The sequence below is a fragment of the Mirounga angustirostris genome, unplaced genomic scaffold, assembly GCF_029215605.1.
Source record: "Mirounga angustirostris isolate CCGP_5_RB_7025 unplaced genomic scaffold, mMirAng1.0.hap1 SCAF_3, whole genome shotgun sequence".
NCBI classification, from domain to species: Eukaryota; Metazoa; Chordata; class Mammalia; order Carnivora; family Phocidae; genus Mirounga; species Mirounga angustirostris.
This window is the reverse complement of record NW_026991711.1, coordinates 145,611,681-145,623,902: the sequence shown is the minus strand read 5'-3', so window position 1 is coordinate 145,623,902 and position 12,222 is coordinate 145,611,681. Positions and strand designations below refer to the sequence as shown.

The 12,222-nt window shown below is 42.2% G+C and overlaps 1 protein-coding gene across 1 annotated transcript in view; it reads left to right on the top strand.

The window, feature by feature from the left end:
- The first annotated feature begins 602 nt into the window (after positions 1-602).
- The window catches only part of FRZB (frizzled related protein), a 32,999-nt gene continuing 21,379 nt past the window's right edge, over positions 603-12,222 (top strand). The window contains exons 1-2 of the mRNA XM_045868400.3: positions 603-2,259; positions 8,452-8,499. Of these exons, the coding sequence (XP_045724356.1) occupies positions 1,782-2,259; positions 8,452-8,499 (526 nt within the window). The 5' untranslated portion in view covers positions 603-1,781. The remainder of the gene's footprint in view (positions 2,260-8,451; positions 8,500-12,222) is intronic.

Genomic DNA, 12,222 nt, shown 5'->3' with positions numbered 1-12,222 from the left:
GAAGGCTGTGTTTTCTGACAGTCTGCAATCCTTTTGCTGGGTGAAAGGGCAGGGTGCAGGGCCTCTGTAGGTCATTCCATTTACAATATGCCCTGAGAAGGCAGAGGGGGAGAGGAAGGAAAAGGGGCGGCTCATTAGTGGAAGGAGCAGACCAGGAGGGGATCTGTTTTCTATTTTCTTCTCTAGATTGAGCTAATTTGGATGGGAAGGGTTTTATTGTTGTCATCATCATCATGATTATTATTACCTGTGTGGTGTAATTTTCCCGCGCGGTTCTCTCAAGTGTTAGGTGAAATTGTTGGTGACAAGAGATAAATAATTAGTGTCATGTTATTGTAGTGAGTAAAATCAGAATAAAAAATATCCAAATACTTCAAAGCAGGTAGTTTTTTACTCTTAACCTTAAGAAGCAAAATTCAAAAATTCTAATTCTGCAGGGCAAAGAAAAAAAAAATTTAAACCTGTTTCTTGCTTCTGGTAGCCTGCTTGTAATTATGTATAGCATTTCTTCTTTTCTTTCTTTCTTTCTTTTTTTTGGAAAGGCAGTCTTCCCCCCCCCCCCCCCCCCCCCCCCGCCTCCCCACCACTTCGTTATTCATAACGCAGACTCGCGTAGACCTGACCCCTGGGTTGATAAGCCTCCACTGCTGCATGCAGGGGGCTGTGTTTTCTGTGACTTGGACATGTAAAGCGACATTGCTGCGGTCCATCCTTCTCAGGTCTGACTTTGTGCAGAGCTGGTGATCCGCAGAGGTAAAGCTGTAGTTTGCTTAAAGACCCACCTCCAGGGAGCGAGGGTGCTTGGGCGGGCTCCCAAGTGGGGAACTTGGGGTACTCCTCCGTGAGGGATTGTGGTTGGCTTCCAGCGAGGGGCTGGGGCCTCTTCTTTGGAGCCAGTGTGGGGATGGGGAAGGAATGCGCACGTCTCAAGTCAGCGCCGTGTGGGGTTGTAGCATCCGGGCTGCTTCTCCAGGCTGCCCTCCCCTCTGCCTCCAACGCGCAGACCTTCTCTCCTCCATCCCCGCTCCCTTCCCGGGAAGCGGAGCCGGCGTCGGAGGGCTGGGACTGCACCCGGCGGGGGGCGCGGGCGGAGCTGCCTCTCTGGCCAGGAGGTGGGAAAGTGAAGAGCCGCGGGTCCGAGGCACAGACCTCGCGTCGGGGCTCCTGCGGCCGGCGGGTCCTTCCAGCCTGCGGCGGTCGCGGCAGCTCACACCAAGAGCTGGATCTTTTTGCTCAGCCTGCAAGACTTGAAAACTCTTAACTGCACCCTCCTCCCCCATTAAGAGTCTTTTCCCTCTGGTTTCCCCTCCATCCCCCGCACCCCTCCCCCCGCCCCCTACCTCCCCCCTTGGAGAATTTCATGCTTCTGTTAGCACCTTTTCGTAATCCAGGGGACGTGACAGTCCAGAGCTCCAAGTGCCTCAGCTGAATTCTACTTTTGTTTTTATTTCTCCCTCGCTTCCTCTTGTTTTCCTCTAATCTGATTCATCTGCGAGGTCTGACGCTTCTGCCAGAGGGAGCAAGGAATAAAGAGATGCTGCTGCCCCAGAAGGCTTAGACGTCGGGAAAGAAGAGCCAGAGCGGCAGGGGCGGCGGCGGCAGGAGGTCGGTGGAGCTCGTGGGACCCCATTGGGGGAATTTGAGCCAAGGACACTGAGATCGTCGGGGGAGGAGAAGCTCCCAGATCATTGTGTCCACTTGCAGGAGGGGAAGAGGGGACCGCGGAGCGGGCCTCTCGGCGTGCTCGGCGCTGCTCCACCCTGCCCCGTCCTGCCGGGATCATGGTCTGCGGCAGTCCGGGAGGGATGCTGCTGCTGCGGGCTGGGCTGCTCGCCCTGGCTGCGCTTTGCCTGCCCTCGGTGCCCGGAGCTCGGGCTGCAGCCTGTGAGCCCGTCCGCATCCCCCTGTGCAAGTCCCTGCCCTGGAACATGACCAAGATGCCCAACCACCTGCACCACAGCACCCAGGCCAACGCCATCCTGGCCATCGAGCAGTTCGAAGGTCTGCTGGGCACCCACTGCAGTCCCGATCTGCTCTTCTTCCTCTGTGCCATGTACGCGCCCATCTGCACCATTGACTTCCAGCACGAGCCCATCAAGCCCTGCAAGTCTGTGTGCGAGCGGGCCCGGCAGGGCTGCGAGCCCATCCTCATCAAGTACCGCCACTCGTGGCCCGAGAGTCTGGCCTGCGAGGAGCTGCCTGTTTATGACCGTGGCGTGTGCATCTCTCCCGAGGCTATCGTCACCGCGGACGGAGCCGGTGAGTCCTGACCTGGCCCAGCCTCTCTGCTGACCTCCAGCCACCCCGCTTCTCGCTTCTGGGAGTTTTTGCTACTCGCCTTTTACTTTCTAATTCTGCCTTTTTTTCTTGGGATCGCTTCTCTTAATCACCCCTCTGTCGGGCACCACTTCTTTCTTCTGTCTTCCAGACTGATGCACTCCGTGCCAGTAGGTAATCTGTCTTTCAACAACACACACTTCATTCCACTCCGGTTACACTTGTCAACACTGACCCTGCACTTTCCAAACTTTACATGTCCACCTAGCCTCATCTTGTATGAGTGATGCTCCCTTCTTACTGTCTTAATTTGTTTACAGTCACTGCACTTTCTTCCCGGATTCTCTTGCATTCTCAAGCATCCATTTTCCATAGCTTTGCTGTTTTAGCCGCTTGTCAAGATTGTGTGGTGAAAACAGAAAACCGAAGCACCCTTTTCTTCGAATCATTAGAACTGCCTAGATAATTTCAGTAACCTTACTCCAACCCACAGATGTTAGTGGTATGTGTTTGCTGAAAGTCCAATTTGAGCAATTACCTTCACCTTAAATTTCCTCCTCCTTTCAATGAGATAAATTGTTCTTCCATTCCGGACTGAAACAGCTGTGAAACATTGCTATGCGCTGCTAATTGGCTTCTGTGACTTGTTCCCAGCCACAGAGCTGGCGAAGTGAAATTGCCGGGCTCTTTTCACATTCCCACATGCCTTCAAGTCCTTTTGTAAGTGACATATGGATGAAAGGAGTTATATTTAAGGCGTGCTATCATCATTCACTCATGTAATGTTATTTTTAATCTCAGCCCTTATCCCATTGTTAGGCTCTGCAAGTATGTCTTTAATACCTTATTTCATGCCCTTTGTTCTGTGTGTGCATCAACCACACATTCATCTTAATTTTTCCTTACCGAAAAGCTGGATTGCAGTTCTACATTTAATGGAATCAATCACAAGTTGTTTTCTCACTAGTGTTTGGTCTAATTTTGACACTCATAACTCTGAAGACCTCAGCTAGACCTAGTTCATTATGGTTCATTTAATTCTCACTCAATGTCACTCTTACCAGTTACCCCTGAACTCAAATTTCACCCTCATAGAATTTCATATTTTATGGTTGGTCCTTTCATACCCCCCCCTCCCCCCACCGAGGAACTCTGTTATTAGATGTGATGACTTGATTGCCTCTTTTGTTCATTTCCTGGGCATCAGTTTTTTCCTTCTTCTGCCTCTCAACTTGCTCAGCCTATGCTCATGCCCTTAGTCCATTTCTAGGTAATAGTTCTTGGTTGTCAGAAAAATGACGTGGGGAAAATTGCTTTCTGTGCACATTGACCTGCTTAACGGAAAGTGAGTGAAGAGGCAAAAAGTACAAATAGCTGCAAAACCAACACTGAACAGAAAGATTCCAGAAGCTTTTCCATCGTCCTCTCACTTAGCGAATCGGTCTTATATAGACCTATTGTCCTCTTGATTTTAATCAAGAGCTAAGAACTGGTTGTATGCTATAAGCAGAAAGGAATGTATTTCTTATTAATCTTTGGGCTAAAAGAGCACTCTTGAGCCTTTGTACTCACTAACGTCACAGGCTGCGCAGAATCTGGAAGAGCTTGGTCAGTTGCTGCCCTGGTTTGCCAGGCACTTAGAATCAGTTAAATGCTGGCGCTTCACTCAGGCCAAGGACTAGGAATGAGGTGGCTGTGGTTCACTCTGAAATGCTTTCCTCCCCTTAAAGGAAAAGACTTGCTCTGAAACCTCTCTTAGACATGGACCTCAGATGAGAGAGGTTTGGCAAGGGTAACAGCTTTCAAAAACCATGGTCAATATGGATGGGAAGCCGTTTCCTTAAGTGTCCCTGAATTACCTATCATTGGGGACCAAATGCAGAACAATTGCCTCATTGAAGCACTCAAATAGGCCATGCATGGAAACAATTTGTCTACGTGGGACCTGGTTTCTGAGCTGCTTTAAAATGCCATAATATCTGCTTTGTTGACAGCATCTTGCTAGAAAAATAGGGAGGGTTAGGTGGCAGTGGGAACCGTATTTTTGTGACAGTCTCCCTTTACCACAACCTTCAGTGTAAGTCCAAGACACCAGCGGCAGGAGGCAGCTGCAGGGGAGGTGGGGATGGGGAACGGAGAGGTGGAGTCTACCCCCAAGGGTCTCCTGGCTTCCCAGGCCAGCTTGCTGAAAATTGCATTCCCTATCCTGGGTCAAACTGTCAGGCACCTGGAATTACTTAGTAACTACCATATGTGGCCAGTTTAATTTACGATGCAATATACTCTTTGGTTCAGTGGGATATGATAGTTCACGAAGCCCTTTTTTTCCCTTCCTTTAGGTATAAACAGAATTGCTTATGTTTTATGATTAGAAACCAGTCGAATACAAAAATGAGGTCTCCCTGAATAAAAGGGGCCACCCTTCACATTCCTTCAATGCCAAGAGGATTTTTAAATCCTACCATTCACAGGGGTCTGTTCCCTGCACAAACAAGTTTAGGCCCATTTACAAAGCAAAGTCTTATTGAAATGGAGTAGTGCTTCAAACTATGTTTTGCTTTCAAAATACTAAGGGCCAGCATACATTTAAAAAAAAAAAGGCTCCTATCCTGACCATTACCAACAAATTCCTATGACATTTGTTCTCTTTCCACATTGTCTGTTTACTATGGAGCTGTGGCTTCATGCACAACTGCTTCATCTGAGAATTCATTTTGGCCAGTTCAGACCTCGAGTCCAGGCTTCAGGATCGTGTGTGGCAAGTCAGGAGTGCGGGCCGGGAGCCCGGCAGACCAGGCGCTGAATCTGGACTCTGCCTCCTCTCGAGTGTTATTATGGGAAAATTCTGTAAACTCTCTGACTGAAAGTTTCTGATCTGTACCATGGAGACAGCCCGCCTCTACATCCCCCCGGGGCCTGGTGAAGATGAAATGAAGCAGCATCGTACCTGGGACGTAGTCCCTGGCAGATCGTGTGGCTGCTTTGCTCTTTCGCCATGATGATCGTCGTTCTAGCAAAGTGAGGTGTTCTTTTTTGAAGTGGTATGCTGGTCCACGCAGATACAGCTTAGAAGTTTGATCACTTCAGCTCTGGAAACCAAGCTCTACGCCGGGACCCAACTGGAGAAGCAGATCTTCCTTCTGAACACATAAGCTTAATATTGCATTTTCCACAAATGGACCTGGACCTCAGGCTCAAGAATAAATCCCTTTTGGGAGCACCAGGAAGAAGGAATGAGTCTGAGGGATGTTGGTCAATTACAAGTAGTTTATCTTGGAAATGTAGCGATCAAGAATTTAAGAAAACTTGTGGTATGATATTTACCAGCTATTTATTCAACACCCATGGTTCGCCATGCCAAGGGCTTTATAATCAGTCCTCAGTCACTGCTGCTTTCCATGGCGGTGTTAGCTCGTCAGCCCAGCGAACACACGTCTCCACATCTCTCTCGCCTGCCTGTGCTGCACCCGCTTTCAGGTGCAGGCACCGCTGTGCACTCCTTTCTCCGTGCTCTGAGGAACAGGCAGCCTTTTCTTTAGCTCTGGTCTGCAAATATTTGAGGGGCCGAATACCAAGAAGGAAGAATTATTTAGTGTGATAGGAAGGCAAATGGAGTGGGAAGGAGAAATGGAAATTTTAGATTAAGGCCAGAGAGAACCCAGTTCTAAGGATCCCTCATTCCATAAAATATTGAAAGGCACTCTGGACGGGGTAGGGAAGAGGGTATCTCCGCGAGTTCTGGTATTTCATTATAGCTAACCTAATTAGTGGTAATAGAATCTTGCGTAGTCCCCAAATCTTATTTTAATAACTCCTTTTCTATTTCATTCCTACTACCAAACTTCCAAATCATTGTTGCTATAAATACCAAAATCGACTCCGTTCTGTTTGGCCTTTGTCTTTCCACGAGGTGTATAGAAAGAAGAGCTACAGTTTTGAATAATTAAGAATTGGTTCTGTTTCTGCAGTTTCACAGTTTTAGAGGTAGACGCCCTAAGTTGGAATTCCAGTTTTGCCATTAATGTTAGACCTTGAGCAAGTCATTTGAGATTGACATTGGGAATAGAGAAGAACAAAAGAACTCTTCATATGAAGTGACTGACAAATGGCCAAGCAGAGTCTGAGTGTTTAGCAACAACAGCTAAACAACAATATGTCCTCTCAGGAGAGGGATCTTGGGCAGCAACAGAATGTACCAACATATTCTGTCTGCTGTTTTAAGTGTGTTATGCATATCGACTTATTATAATAACTCCGTGGTAGGTATTTTGAAGAAAAGGAAGCGGAGGCGTACAAGTGATTTGTGCAAGTTCATAAAGCTATTCAGAGAAAAGATTCAAGCCAGAAGCCATTCTCCACTACACTTCCTGTCTCATGAAGAAAGAGGTGATTCATAACTTTAGAAAGAATCGGCGTCTTTTGACTATCAGATTGCAGTTAAAGGATCAAATTTTGTCCATTGTATTTTGAAAGCCCACTTATATGTAGCTTTAGAGAATAGAAGACAGCCCTGGACAGGGATTCCAAGAGATTAGAGATAACTACCTCACTGCCCTTTTGAGATAAGAGTGCATTCCAGACTCTCACATCTAACCCAGAGCCCCTCAGTCTCATCATGCCACAAAGTGAACTCCTCATTTCCTTATCCTCATCTGCCTATACTTTTCTAGTATCTTTTATATGGTTATGAGGCCCCAGCATACCCATGCTCCAGGCCTGGGAGTCAGCTTTGATTTTTACCTTATTTTTTTTTTAAAGATTTTATTTATTTATTTGAGAGAGAGAGAGAACATGAGCAGGGGGGAGGGGCGGAGGGAGAAGGAGAAGCAGACTCCCTGCTGAGCAGGGAGCCCAACACGCGCTCAATCCCAGGACCTGAGATCATGACCTGAGCCCAAATCAAGAGTTGGATGCTTAACAGACTGAGCCACCCAGGCACCCCCAGAGAGATAATTTTTGTATAGATCATTTGTGTGTTATGATTATTGGACTTGTTCAGGAATAAAACCATTGGCATGTTACTTTAACACTTGGATACATTTATCATGAATAAAGTCTCTGAATAGGGTAAAAGTCATTAAATTAATAATATATGACTGAGTTGAACTAATGTTTTAGAATTAAGTATTTGTTGCCTGTTTGTTTATTTGGTGGTTACTATCTTTCCTTGTATATAGCTTTTTAAATACCAGATGAATAAAAATGAAAAAAAGATAAAAAAAAATCCCAGATGATCATTACTAAGCCTGTGAAAGTAATTCATTAATTGTAATTTTGAGTGCTATTGTCCTAAAATGGTATTTAGCCACTCCTTTTTAATTTATTCATGATACATCCTATAAGGAAAAAGGACAGGGGAAGAATGTTATTTTCTGTTAGGATAAACAGATATTAAACTCATTTAACATAAAGTGTTAATACAAAATTAAAACATATAAAAGTTTGGAGGTGAAGTATCAATAAGAATAGATAGCGAGGTGTAGCAAGTCTCAGCATGCTGTTTTGCTGAGGCACTCTTATTCACTAGAGGCTATGTTCTTAAATAGAACACAGAAGAACTTTATATAAGTACTATTTACTGTGTATCACTACCATTTTCTGGGATTATGGTAGAGTCATTGGCAATTTCCAGTTATTACCATGTCTATTTATCGCACTGGCTTGAGTGGCCCTTGCATGGTATGCTTGCTTTCTGCTGAAGAACTGTTTAGTTTACAGGTAACAAAGGGCATGAGAATGTGTTCTGAATGCTTTCTTGATGCATTAAGAATTTAAATATATGCTAGTCACGTGTGATACATCTATTTATTGAAGAGATGCGTTTGCTTCTTTTAGTTAAGACACAAGTGTTAGGTGAATGCTTAATATGTACGTGGACTTTATTGTGTCAGAAATTTCATGAGACTCAAAAACTTACTAAATCCTGAAATTTTATGTGCAGTTGATGAGGATTCAAGAAAGTGTATCATCTCTCAATCACACAAAAGAAAAGATCTTGTTCTTGTTTGACCTAAAAGTAATAGAGTGCCAAGCTCATGGCACTAATAAGAATCCACTTCCTTGAGACTTCTGGGTTCTTGCCCAAATTAAATTCACAACTGAATTGGATTTTTATATGGGAACTTTTGAAATAATAATGAATAAAGTATAATTCTTTCTTCTATCACCTTTCAGATTTTCCTATGGATTCTAGTAATGGAAACTGTAGAGGGGCCAGCAGTGGTGAGTATATCACTATCTTCCTAATTTTCGTTTGTTTTCAAATTAGTCTTTGTAACCTAGATACTCAACTCTAGGTTACATTTATGCCCTATGTTTTAAAAGTAAACTTTAAAAATTATATTTTATTTTAAAAATTAGCATATAATAAAATTGACCTTTTCTCTTGGTCTTTAAAAATTGTGTGGATTTCATGAGTTCTGTGGATTGTAATGCATGCGTAGACTTGTGTAACCCCTACCACGATAAAGATACAGAATAGTTGTTAACACCTCAGAAGAAACTTCCTCATGCTATCTCTCCATAATTACAAGCTTCTCTCACCCTTAACCACTGGTCATCACTGATGTATTCCCCACTCCAGCTTTGTCTTTTTGAGATGATCTTATAAATGGAATGGTAGACTATGTAACCTTTGGAGATTGGCTTGTTTCACTTACCATAATGTCTCTGAGCTTCGTCCAAGTTGTTGCTGCATGTAGCAGTATCGATTCGTTTTAATTGCCAAATATTTTATGACTTGAGTCTATTCCATTTGTTTAGCCATTCATGTCTTGAAGGATTATTGGGCTGTTTCTAGTTTTTGTCAGTCATGGGTAGATCTACTATAAATATTTGTGTAAGGGTTTTTGTATAAACATAATTCTTCATTTCTCTAGGGTAGATATCTAGAATAGAGTTACTGGGGTTATATGGTAAGGATATGTTTAACTTTGTAAAAAGCTGCCAAACTGTTTCCAAACTGGCTGTTCAGTTTTACACTAGCAATGTGTTAGAGTTCCAGTTGTTGTGCATCCTTTCTGGCATGTGGTATTTTCAGGTTTTTATTTTTTTAATCCTAGCTATTTTAATAGGTTTGGAGTGATAGCTTACATCTATGAAAGTAGTGCTGTATTCTGGATATAAAGAACCATGTTTTGGTTCCATTGATTTTTCTCTATCGTTTCTCTGTTTTCAATTTTATTGATTTCTGCTCAGTATTGCTTTCCTCTGCTTGCGTAGGATTTATTTTGCTGTCTTTTTTCCCCCCTTAAGCTGGAAGCTTAGATTATGATTTGAGACTTTTCTTCTTTTCTAGTATAGTAATTTAATGCTATAAGTATCCATCTAAGGATGGCTTTGTTTGCTTCTCACAGAGTTTGATAGGTTTTATTTTAAATTTTCTTCTGTTTAAAATATTTTATAATTTCCCTTGAGACTACCTCTTTGACTCATGAATTACTTGTGCTGTTATATTTGCTGCTATTTGGAGATTTTTCTCTTGCTTTATGTTGTTATATTTCTAATTCCCTTATGATTAGAGAACATACTTTGTATAATCTTGATTCTTTTAAATTTGTTAAGGTTTATTCTGTGACCCAGGATATGATTTATCTTGGTGAAAGTTTTATTTGAACTTGGGGAAAAATATGTATATTCTGCAGTTGTTGGGTAGAATGTTCTTTATTTATTTACTTGAGAGAGAGAGAGACGGAGATAGAGAGAGCACAGGCAGGGAGGAGAGGGAGAAGCAGGCTCCCTGCTGAGCAAGGAGCCCAATGCGGGGCTTGATCCCAGAACCCTGGGATCATGACCTGAGCCAAAGGCAGACACTTAAATGACTGAGCCACCCAGGCGTCCCGGGTGGAATGTTCTTTAAATGTCAATTAGATTAGTTAATACTGTTGTTTAGTACTTTTATATTCTTGCCCATTATCTGTGTGCTGCATCTATTGATCACTTTGAGATTAATATTTAAGTCTCCAAATATTGTAGACTTTTCTATTTCTCTTTTCAGGGCTATCAGTTTTCTTTCATGTATTCTGAAACTCTGTTATTTGGTGCATTCACAGTATTTTTATGTCTAATTGGGGAATTGACCATCATGTAATGTCCCTCTTTATCTCGTAATTTTCTCTGCTCTAAAGTCTATTTTCAGGGGCGCCTGTGTGGCTCAGTTGTTAAGCGTCTGCCTTCGGCTCAGGTCATGATCCCAGGGTCCTGGGATCGAGCCCTGCATCAGGCTCCCTGCTCGGCAGGAAGCCTGCTTCTCCCTCTTCCCGCTCCCCCTACTTGTGTTCACTCTCTCGCTATGTCTCTCTGTGTCAAGTAAATAAAATCTTAAAAAAAAAAAAAAAAGTCTGTTTTCTTTGATATTAATATATAGCTTCTTCAATTTTCTTTTGATTGGTATCTGCAAGGTAATCTTTATCCTTTTATTTTTAACATACTTATATTATTATGTTTTAAATAAATTTCTTGTAGACCTGGTATAATTGGGTCATTTTTTTGTTGGTATTGTTTTTTTGTCCATTTTACCAATCTTTGTCTTTTGATTGGTGTGTTGAGACCATTTACATCTAACGTGATTATTGATATGTTTGTATTTAGATCTACCATTTTATTATTTGTTTTCTGTTTGTTCCTTATCTTTTTCATTCCTGTTTTCTATTTCCTAATTTATTTTAGATTATGTGAATGTCTCTCGCTCTCTCATACACACACACGTATATATCTGTGTTATATATATATTTTTTTCACATGATACATGTATCATGAGAATATATATACCTATATTTTTTCTTTCAGACATAAAAAATGTTAAAGATTTATTTATTTTGGGGGGGAGGGGCAGAGGGAGAGTGAGAGACAGAATCTCAAGCAGACTCTGTGCTGAGTGTGGAGCCTGATAGGGGGTTTGATCTCATGACCCTGAGATCATGACCTGACCTGAAACCAAGAGTCAGATGCTTAACTGATTGAGTCACCCAGGCACCCTGACATTAAAAATGTTTTAAACAACTCAATAGGAGAATAGCCTACTATGTTTACACAGCTATTTTTAATTTCTATCATTTTTCCCAATTTCTAGTATTCCTTCTACTTGAAGAGCATCCTTCAACAATTCTTTTAGAGCAGTTCTGGTGGCAACAAATTCTTTTAGTTTTCCTTTATCTGAAAATGTCTACCTTTCACCTTTATTCTTAAAGGACATTTTCACTGGATATAGAATTTTGGGTTGGCAGTTCATTCAGGCTTAAAAAAGTTATTCCACTTACTTCTGTCCTCAGTGTTTCTCATGGGACATTGGTAGTTATTCAAATCATTGTTCCCCTATATAATTCATCAGTTTTCTCTGGTTGATTTCAAGAATTTTTCTTGGTGTTTAGTTTTTAGGAGTTGGATTATGCTATGTCTGGAATTTGATTTCTTTGGGCTTATCCTGTTTAAGGTTAAGTGAGTTTCTTGAGCCTGTAAATTTTTGCATTTGTCAAATTTAGGAGGCTTTCAGCAACCATTTCTTCAAATATTTATTTTTACAGCACATTCTCTTCTACTTCCAAGTCTCTGATGATGTGAATGTCAGAGCTTTTGTTATTGTCCCACAGGTCTCAGAGGCTCTGTTCATTCCCCTCCCGATCTTTTCTGTTTCTTCAGATTAGATAATTTCTTTTGGTCTGTCTTCAAGTTCATTGACTCTTTCCTTGATCATGTCTGTTCTGCTATTGAGCCCATCCAGTGAATTTTTTAATTTCAGTTATTACAATTTTCCATGTTCAAAATTTCCACTTGGTTCTCCATTGTATCTTCTATTTCTTTCTTGAGACTTTCTATCTTTCCATTCATTTCAAGGGTGTTCACTATTACTTTTTGGGGATTTTTTATAAAAGCTGCCTTGAAATTATTGTTGGATAACTTTAACATTTGTGTCATCTGATTTTTTTTCCTGTACATATTGAGATTTTT